General features: G+C 39.5%; 1 protein-coding gene across 1 annotated transcript in view; it reads left to right on the top strand.

Moving 5' to 3' along the window:
* The first annotated feature begins 805 nt into the window (after positions 1-805).
* Abcb7 (ATP binding cassette subfamily B member 7) overlaps positions 806-10,580 on the top strand; it is a 129,966-nt gene continuing 120,191 nt past the window's right edge. The window contains exon 1 of the mRNA XM_021152859.1: positions 806-989. Coding sequence (XP_021008518.1) covers positions 822-989 — 168 coding nt within the window. The 5' untranslated portion in view covers positions 806-821. The remainder of the gene's footprint in view (positions 990-10,580) is intronic.

Raw genomic sequence — 10,580 nt, 5'->3', positions numbered from 1 at the left:
TGTACCTTCTTGACTCCAGGTTTTCAAGTAGCATTTATATTTTGAAATTGTTTCCCAGATACTTGTAAACATATTTCCATGGTATTTGGTTTGATTATAGTGCTGACAAAATAATACAAATGTGTCTTTAAATATGCACTTTACTATATAACATGTTCACTTACCATCGACCTAGCAGTTTTTAAATAAGGGACTCTGAAGAAACCAAAGGGAAGAGCTACAAGGAGGCAAATTAATGGAATGAAATATGCGTGTACCCCGAGAGCTCCTTGTCCCAACAGCAAAAGACCAAAGGCAAATCAGGAAAATAAAAGGTTTTACAATGAAGGCGGCGACTCTCACTTGTGAAGCCTTCTCCAGGGGAAAACTTGTCTGTACTTTAATCCTCAACGTTAATGCACAGGGAGAATGAGAGTTATGCAGAGTGGAGCATGGCATTGAGTTGGAGACAAGAAAGGAATAGAATGGCAGACAAGATAGGGTTGTCATATTTACCAAAGGCACACTTGGGACATAATTATCCCAATCATTTGTTTTTTATCTGAAATAACATTTAAGTGGGTAATCCTGTATTTTATCTGTCAACGCTAAGAAAAGAGAGAAGGACAATGGTAGTCTGATGGTCTGGGCTGTGCAAGAAAAAGCCCGAGTCTCCCGGGGGAAAAAGAGCAAAGCTCTACCTAAGCACATGCATCTTCAGACACAAGCTATTTCCGGTGTCGGACGCGAGCGGGGGGAGGGGAGAAGCAATGAAAGCCGCGGCACTCAGTCCGCCGGCGTCCCACAATCCTCCTCTCTCGGTTCCTTTTTCCTCGCTCAAGATGGCGCTGCTCGCGATACATTCCTGGCGCTGGGCAGCCGCGGCGGTCGCTTTCGAAAAGCACAAGCATTCGGCAGTTCTGACCCGGGCTCTAGTCTCCATCTGCGGCTCAGGCCCGCGATGGAGTTCGTCCCAGCGCGGCGCGTCAGGAAGCGCTCGGCTGTCCCAGGTGTGTGGCCGCGCGCTTGGGAGAGCAGGGTGAAGGACAGGGGAACCTGGTAGGGAAAGGGTTGCCCTTGTGACCTCAGGTCAGAGGGAGCGCGCCTAAGGAAGATTGTCAGGGCGAGCTCAAGAGTGGCGGCGAGGGTAGGAAGTTAGGGTTAGGAATTGGAGGCGGAGAGGAAGAACACGTTTGGGGACAGCAGAGAGCCGGGAGGTTTCAGGCACGGGGCACCTGCAGTGCCGGCGTCCTGTAGGGCTTTGCCGCTTGTTTTGTAAGTGAGTGGCAGACCGGGCTGCTTCCAAAAGTTCCTCTTGGAATTTGATGCTGAGCGGCCCGTGCTTCAGAGTGTACTAGAGCGGGAGTATGAAATTGCGAGTGCACTTCAACAGGACAGGACGCCACCTATAAACAAGTAGCACATTTAATTGGTACGTTAACTCCCTCAACTGACAGGCGAGCTCGCTCGGAGGCAAAAACCATAATTATCCTTTTCTCCAAAATGTACACTGCTCGAAGACAGAAGCTTTGTTATCTTTTGCTATGACTATTCAATTATGTTCTTTGTGCATTCCCTTAGTGTGGCAGTGATTATGCTACCTCGAAATATTGGCTACCATTAGCTCATTCAATAAGAGTTTGTTTTTAAAAATCGTCTGTGGTACTTGTACTTCAGTTTATGTTTTTTTTTTTTCTTATATATTGACAACATTTTAATTGCCACCACGTGTTCATCAGTATAACCTTAACATACTGTCATTTTGTTTGGAAAGCAGTTTCTTAAATTATGACTCCCTGTCAACAAATATTTAATGTCTACCTCTATAATCATAAACACTGTTTAGATAACAGAAGTCAAGAGAAGCATACAGTTAGGCCTTCAAGCGTTGTGGTTTGGTTTGGTTTTTACAGACAAGGTCTTGTTTTGTAGTTCCGTTAGGCCTTGAGTGTGTGATCCTCCTGCTTCAGCCTACCGAGTACTGGGATGCCAGGCATAAAGTGACAAGGATTGTACAATTTTTAAAATTGAAATATGTTTGAAATCGACAAATAATTGTGTATATTTGTGCAGTGTGGTGTGATATTTGATACATGGATGTAAGGGATCAGTTTAGAGTAATTGGTATAGTTTGCATCCTGAACACTTGTTATTAGTATAGAGAATAATATTTTAGAGGTGGAAAGAGTCTTTACTATAATGCTATGAAATGTCAGTGATTAGATCAGCACTATTTTTTTTAGGTGAAATAAAGTAATATAGAAAAGAAACTCTAGGTTTTTCGGATATTAAGGGAGGAATAGTCTTGTGAACTTTTGTTCACACATTCCCATAGAATGTGATTACTGGGATGGGCTATGAAATGTTTTTCTTTCTTTTTTTTTTTTTTTTTTTTTTTTTTTTTTTNTNNAAACNANAGCCCCCCCCTTTTTNCNGCCNTTAAAAAAAAAAAAAAAAAAAGTTTCTTTGGCCTATTAGCCACATTCCAGGTATTTAATAGCCAGGTGTGGCTGGGATGTGTTGACAACATAGCTAAAGCTGTTGAACAATATGGTTTTAAAGAATATGATATCTAGCCCTTCTAATTTTGCAGATGAGGAAACTAAGCCACAAAAATTGATAAATGAAAGCCTTCAAGGCTATTCGTTCATTTATTGCCTTCTTTGTGTCAGGTACTTATGAAATAATACTCTGGTAGTCACCAAGGACACAGTAAATGTTGACTTGTACTAATAATGACTAGAATACTATTAATGGTGGGAAACACCTTAAGTATAAAAATTATTGTTAAAATCAGAGGATTTTTATATACTATTTAAACTGTATAGTTCCTTATACAGCTGCTTCTGGACTATAGTATTTCTACTAAAAAGATTTATAAATCATGTTGCAGTTCTGGGGATGAAACCCAAGGCCTTATATATGCTTGGCAAGCATTCTATCACTGAGCTGCATCCCCACTGCATGAATTTTGTATACGTTGTAGTTTATATTATTAACATTTAAAATAGTACATATTGTGGTATCATGTACTTTCTTAGCATGTTTTAGCATTAACCGTCTGGGTTTGTATTAATCCTGACACTCAACAACACCTTGTGTTCGTTTGTAATTCATCCATTTAAAAGGACATATTAATGGATTCTACATAATCAGTGATATATACCACCATTGCCACATGCAATTGCCTCAAAAAGAAACATACTTTTTGTCTGTCTTTTTATGCCTTTGTTCGTCTGACCAGGTCTAAGCAACCACTAACTTATACATTCTTTATACATTTGTCTATTCTGGACATTTAATATGAATGGGATTATTTGATATGTGGTCTCTTTGTTTGATGTTGTTTCCTAAAAACATTGTCTCCTGTAACTAAGGCTGACTGGACTTGAAAACCTTCTATGTAGCCTAGTCCATAATCAGTCTATGAACTGATTATAAGAAATGCACTACCTACCATACCTCTCAGTATATGACCTTTTTTGACTGTTGCTTTCATTTTGCATTATTTTTAAAGGGTTGTTTAATTATGGCACATGTGTATACTACATTATTTGTTGAGGCCAAATAATGGTTTGGATATACAAGGTCATTTTGGATTTTCTTTTTTAATGGGCTTACTAAGTAGCCTTGGCTGATCTGGAATTTGATATGTAGACCATGTTGTCCTTTAGCTCATGAAGTGTTAGAATTAAAGGTACGTGCCACCATACCTGGCATGGTTAGGGTTAGTCCCGAGTTTCTTTCTTTTTTTCTTTAAATTTTTTTTTTATGTGCATTGGTATTTTGCTTGCATACATGTCAATGTGAGGGTGTCAGATCCCCTGGAAGTAGAGTTATAGATCACTGTGAGCTGCTATGTAGGGGCTGAGAATTGAATCCAGGTCCTCTTAACAGCCTGTGCTCTTAACTGTCGAGTCGTCTGTCTCTCCAGCCACATAGCTTGATGATTTCTTGCTGTCTACTCCTTTTGTGTGTGATTTCTTCTTTTGTTGTAGGCCTTCAGTTAAGTTACTAGTATGAGAGCTCTCCAATTTTTTAGGTAGGTACTTGTGTAGGTACTTCATTCTGTCCCATGCATTTGGGTATATGGTGTTCTCGTTTTCACTCAACTCTGGAAAGCCTTTAATTTTTTTTTTTATTTAATTTCTGTCTTGACACGTTCTTTTTCATTCACTAGAGAGTCGCTCAGTTTTCATGAGTTTATAAGCTTTCTGTTGTTGATATCTAGATTTAATCTGGTAGTAAGAGGATTCAGGGTGTTATTTCAATTTTCTTGTATCTATTGAGATTTGATTTGTGTCTGAGTATGTGGTAATTTTTAGAGAAAGTTTCATGAGGTACTGAGAAGGTAAATTCTTCTGTGTTTGGGTGAAATGTTCTGTAAATATGCTAGGTCGTCCATTTGGTTAATTACAAGTTGAGTTAGCTCTATTTCTCTGTTTAGTTTCTGTCTGGATGACTCATCAGTTGCTTGAAGTCTCCCACTGTCAGTGTGTGAGGGTCAGTATGTGATTTAAACTGTAGTAGTGTTTCTTTTATCAACTTGCATGCCCTTGTGTTTGGAACATAGATGTTCAAATTGCAATGTCTTCTGGGTGGCGTTTGCCTTTGAGTATGTCTTCCCCTAACTTTTCTGATTAGTTTTGGTTTGAAGTCTATTTTGTTAAATATTAAAATGGTGACTCAAGCTTAGATCCATTTCCTTGGAATATCATTTTCTATTTTTTTTTATCCTGAGTTGATGTCCATCCTTGATGTTAGGTGTTTTTCTTTGATGTAGCAGCAGGATGGATGCTGTTTTCCCATCCATTTTGTTGTCTCTGTTAGGGAATTGAGACCACTGACGTTTAGAGATGTCAATAAGCAGTGCTTGTTGATTCCTGCTATTTTATGGTTTTTCTGGTGGTAATGGTGGCAGTAGTGTGTATATATCTGTGTAAGTGTGTGCTTCCCCGTCGTTAATTTGCTGGTCTGGAATTATTTATTCCTTTGCTTTCTTACACGTGACTAACCATTTTAAGTTGGATTTCCCACTCTAATGCCTTCTGTAGGACTGAATTTTAGATAGATATTCCTTAAATTTGGTTTTGTCATCGAATGTCTTTATTTTCCCCATCTATTTTGATTGAACATTTTGCTGTATATAGAAGTTTGGGCTGGCATCTTGGAGTCTCAGAGTCTGTAGACCATCTGTCCAAGTCCTTATGGCTTATAGAGTCTCCATTGATATAAGTCATGTGTTATTCTAGTAGGTCTTCCTTTATATGCTACTTGGTCTTTTTTCCTTCTTTTTTTTTTTTTTTTTTTTTTGAGACAGGGTTTCTTTGTGTAGCCCTGGCTGTCCTGGAACTCACTCTGTAGACCAGGCTGGCCTCGAACTCAGAAGTCTGCCTGCTTCTGCCTCCCAAGTGCACCACCACACCCAGCTTTCTTTTCTTTTCTTTTCTTTTCTTTTCTTTTCTTTTCTTTTCTTTTCTTTTCTTTCTTTTCTTTCTTTCTTTCTTGTTTTCCTTCTTTCTTTGTTCTGTACATTTTGTGTTTTGATTATTATGTGTTGAGGGGACTTTTTGTTCTGGTCAAGTCTATTTGGTGTTGTATGCCTATCTTTAGGTTAGGTAAATTTTTAAAAATATTTATTTTTTCTTTTTTTAAAAAATGGATTCTTTTCTCATCTTATATCTTCTGATTACAGTTTCCCCTCCCTATACTTCTTTCAGTTCTCCCTCCCTCCCTCCCATCTGGATCTACTCCCTTTCTGTCTCTCATTAAAAAGGATAGTAAAATATAACAAAATAAAATACAACAAGATAAAACAAGGCATACCAACAGAAGGAAGAGAGCCCAAGAGAAGGCACAAGTATTAGAGATCCACTTGTTCACACACACTCACGAGTGCCATAAAAATACTGAAAGCTATAGCACATATGCAGAGGTCCTGGTGTAGACCTATGCAGGCAGAGCTTGAGCTTTCTACTTAAGTATCTGTGAGTTCATATGAGCTTTACTTGGTCCATTTAGAGGGACTTGCTCTCCTGGTGTTCTTCATTCACTTTGGCTCTTACAATCTTTCTACCTCTTCTTCTGCAGGGTTCCCTGAGCCCTGAGGGAAGGGATTTGATGGAGACATTTCATTTAGACCTGTGTGTTTTAAGGTCTGGTTGGCTGGTGCTCCCCACCCCCAGTAATGTCTGGCTGTAGGTCTCTCTGTTCCTATTTGCTTCAAGAGGCCTCATTGCCGAAGGCAATACCTGTACAGCTCATTGAACAGGGAAGGTACTCTGCAGGCTAAAAGAGAAACTTAAACACCAACCCAGCCACAAAACCTTTGATCTTTGTAATGACAGCACAATATGCTAGGGCAGTGTTGACACAAAGCTTGTGGGAGTAACCAACCAAAGTCTGATTTGACTTCCATGAGATGGAAACTCTATCAGACATTGCTTGAGTTGCCAAGAACCAGTAGATGGCTCAGAGACCTAAGGTAAAACAAGTACTACTGGTCTTAAAAACAACAACACGTAAGGTAAGCCCAGTGTGGTGGCTCATACCTTTAACCCAGCACCTGGGAGGCAGAGGCAGGTAAATCTCTGAGTTTGAGGACAGCAAGTTCTGGTGCACCCAAAGTTGTTACACAGAGTAACCCTCTTGAAAAACCAAAAAAAAAAAAAAAAAAAAAAAAAAAAAAAAAAAAAAAAAAAAAAAAAAAAAGAGTAGAGAAATTTGTGATGCTTCAAAAAATATTTCCTGTGTCTTTCATCTTCTTCCTGTTTTGCTGTTATTCTTGGATTTCATCATTTCATAGGGTTCATGATTTCCTGGATGTTTTGTGCCAGGAGTTTTTTAGACTTAGCATTTTCTTTGACTCATGTATATGTTTCTTCTATTGTATCTTCAGTGCCTGAGATTCTTTCTTGCATCTCTTATATTCTGTCGGTGAGGCTTGCCACTGAGTTTTCTGTTTAAGTTCTTACAGTTTTCATTTCAGATTTCTTTCAGTTTGGATTTTCTATACTGATTCTCTTTCCACTTGCAGGTCTTGAAAACTGATTTATTCATTTCTTCCCACTGTGTGTTTGTGTTTTCATAGATTTCTTTAAGGGATTATTCATTTCATCTATAAGGATTTCCATCATATTTATGAAGGCTATATTAGGGTCTTTGTCTTGAGCTCCTATGTTGTAATACTAAGGGTCTACTCTGGTAGTTTCTGGCCTCTAGTGAAAACATATTTATTGTCTTGGCTCTTAATCATTTTTTAGGTTGTTTTTATACTGGCATTTAGGCATCTGGGGTTGTGAAGATTTTAATTCTAGGTGCTAATATCTGGTCTTTGTTGGGTGGGTATTTCCTTGGTTTCTGTTGTTCTCTCTGATTCTTAGGAGACTATGGTGGCTGTGTGCTGCCTGGTAGGAAATTCTGAGATCCTGATAGGTGATGCTACTCTGGGATTCTGAGTAAAATGTGTTCCTGCTTATTGCAACCTGCGACTTAGGATGGGCATGGACTGGGGGCAGTGGAAGGGCTTCACAAAGAGGGAGGGAAGCGGGGTGTTCTGCCAGGATCTTCTCATTCCCCTGGGAACGGGGCAGAGAGTGAGGAGAGGCTTCAGCAGGAGGTCTGCTACAGATCTAGGGATGGGACAGGGGGATTGGATTTGGAGGAGAGGAGAGAGATGAAGGTCTGCAGTTAGCTTACCTGTTCTCCTGGTCGGTCAGGGGTGCTTATTTATCACTTCTAGCTCTGTTCCTCCTCTTGTGTATTCGAGTTATGAAATGGAGTTATTTCCCCAGCTTGGTAGAGCTGGACTTTTACTCCCTTCTTTGTGATGTCATTTGCAAATGCATTGCTTACATGCTAAAATTTTAACACATTACAAAAATACACCAGTGATTTCATAGTTGCCTTTTACATCAGATTAAATATGAAAGTTGAAAAATTCTGCATTTATTCCTGAAAAATGTGCATTTATAGTTATATAATTACCTTTTCTGATGTTCTGGTCTTTTATGTGTGTATAAACCTGAATTATTCTTTTTTTAAATTTATTATTATATCTAAGTACACTGTAGCTGTCTTCAGATGCACCAGAAGAGGGTGTCAGATGTCATTATGGATGGTTGTGAGCCACCATGTGGTTGCTGGGATTTGAACTCAGGACCTTCAGAAGGGCAGTCGGTGCTCTTAACCACTGAGCCATCTCTCCAGCCCCCTGAATTATTCTTGAACCTACCCTTTTTTCAGTCCTGAGAAGTTCCCTCAGTTGTTTCTTGTTTGTTTGGGGTTTTTTGTTGTTGTTTTTTGGGTTTTTTTGTTTTGTTTTGTTTTTTGTTTTTGGTTTTTCGAGACAAGGTTTCTCTGTATAGCTCTGGCTGTCCTGGAACTCACTCTGTAGACCAGGCTGGCCTCGAACTCAGGAATCTGCCTGCCTCTGCCTCCCGAGTGCTGGGATCAAAGGTGTGCACCACCACTGCCCGGTTCCAGTTGTTCTTTTGTAAATGATTCTTTACTAACCACTTCTCCCAGTTTTTGCTCCCAAGGGAATATCTTTATTTCACTCCAGACTTTTTTGTTTGTTTTTGTTTTGTTTTGTTTTTGAAATATGGTTTCTCTGTGTAGTCCAGGTTGTCCTGGAACTCACTCTGTAGACCAGGCTGGCCTCAAACTCATAGAGATCTCCCTGCTTCTACTTCCCAAGTGCTGGGAACAAAGGCGTGTCCCACCATGCTCGGCTTCACTGCAGGTTTTGAGTGGTCTCTTTGCTTGATAGCTTTTTCCACCCTTTAAGAATATTTGTATGTGGTAACTGATTATGCTCTGGCTTCCTTTTTTACCCTGCCAAGAAATGTGCTCTTAATTTGAGGATTCATTTGTTAGGAAGAAGTTGTTTTCTTGAAGAGTTTTCACCTTGATTTTGACTTTTAGTATAGGTGTCTGAGGGTGTTTTTGTGGTTTTTTTTTCTACTAGTTAAACATCTTGGGTGTGTATGTTGCTCTGGTTGTTAATGAACTTGGAAAGTTTTCAGCCATTTTTTCATCAATTTTTTTCTTCCACTTTTCTACTCTGCATCTGGTATATGGCATGCTTAAAATTCTCATATTTTCTGGGGTTCCGCGTTTTTCACCACTCTTGTTTTCTGTTACTCACTTTGTATAATTTGATCTGTCTTTACAATTACTAAATCTTTTGCCATTTCAAATATACTGTTTAGCTCATCTAATGAATTCTAAAGTTAGAACACTTTGTACTCCAGTATTTCTGCTCCTTTTAAAAATAGTATATTAGCTGGGCTTCATGGTGCACACCTTTAATCCTAGCTCTTGGGAGGCAGAGGGAACGGATCTCTGAGTTTGAGGCCAGGCTGATCTACAGATAATTTTCCAGGATAGCCAGGGCTACACAGAGAAACCCTGTGTTAAAAAAAACAAAAACCAGCCAGGCGTGGTGGCGCACGCCTTTGATCCCAGCACTCGGGAGGCAGAGGCAGGCAGATTCCTGAGTTCGAGGCCAGCCTGGTCTACAGAGTGAGTTCCAGGACAGCCAGGGCTACACAGAGAAACCCTGTCTCAAAAAACCAAAAACCAAAAACAAAAAACCCCCAAAACCAAAAAACCCAAAAACCCCAAACCAAAAACCAAACAAGCAAAACAGTACAAACAAAAATTAGTTTATTGATATTCTTTGACAAGATATTGTCATGACATCTTTCTTTACTTTTTCAATATAATTCACTTTAGTCTTTGAGCATATCTATAACTACTATTTTGAAGGCCCTTTCTCTCTAATCTTAGAATGTTTCTTTACACCCATAGGCATTTCCTTTTGACTTTTTTCCCCAGGTTATATTTTACTGGTTCTTGACTTGTGCCATGCTTATTTTTGTTTTTGAAGCCAGCCATTTTAGATAATATTTACAGCAAATCTGTGTACTGGTCTGCTCCCTCCTAGAGCCCATTATTCACTTATTTGTTTAGAAACTAGTGGGTTATTTTAGTGCTTTCTGCCTTATGACTGCTGTAAGTACTAACCCTCTTACTTTGCTTCTCAGGAGGCACGGTCTCTTTATTGTATGCCTGCAGTCAGCCTGGGATGATAATGGTTTGGGCAGGGATCTCTTTGTGTCTTGCCCAGTTACCTACAGTAGTTGCTGGCAGATTGTTTTCAACATGCCCTGGGGCATAAATTGTTGCACTTACTCAAAACTGTGTTCTTTTGAAGAGATGGTTGCTAAGGTAGGTGTTTGAGACATTTTTTTTTTTTTTGACTCCAAGCAGGCCTTGTCTGGCTGTCTGGATCCTCAGATTTTTGGTTTTCTCAGGCACACCAGCTTTCCTGGTTTAGTTTCTGAGCTATAATTCTACCAGTCCCTTCCCAATTAATTGTCTGTGCGTTTAAGAAAAACTTTAAGTCTCAAATGTCCTTTATATCTAGTGGCAAACGTCATCAATTATTTTTAAAATTTTGTTTGTGCTATATTAACTCTGCATATGTATATGCACGTGTGTGTGCGTGTGTGTGTGTGTGTGTGTGTGTGTGTGTGTGTAGATATGTGTGTGCCTGCAGAGACCAGAGAAAGGAGTCATTCCTCTTGAGCTGGAGT

Source organism: Mus caroli, chromosome X, assembly GCF_900094665.2.
Source record: "Mus caroli chromosome X, CAROLI_EIJ_v1.1, whole genome shotgun sequence".
In the NCBI taxonomy this organism is placed as follows: domain Eukaryota; kingdom Metazoa; phylum Chordata; class Mammalia; order Rodentia; family Muridae; genus Mus; species Mus caroli.
This window is presented reverse-complemented; position numbering and strand designations above follow the sequence as displayed.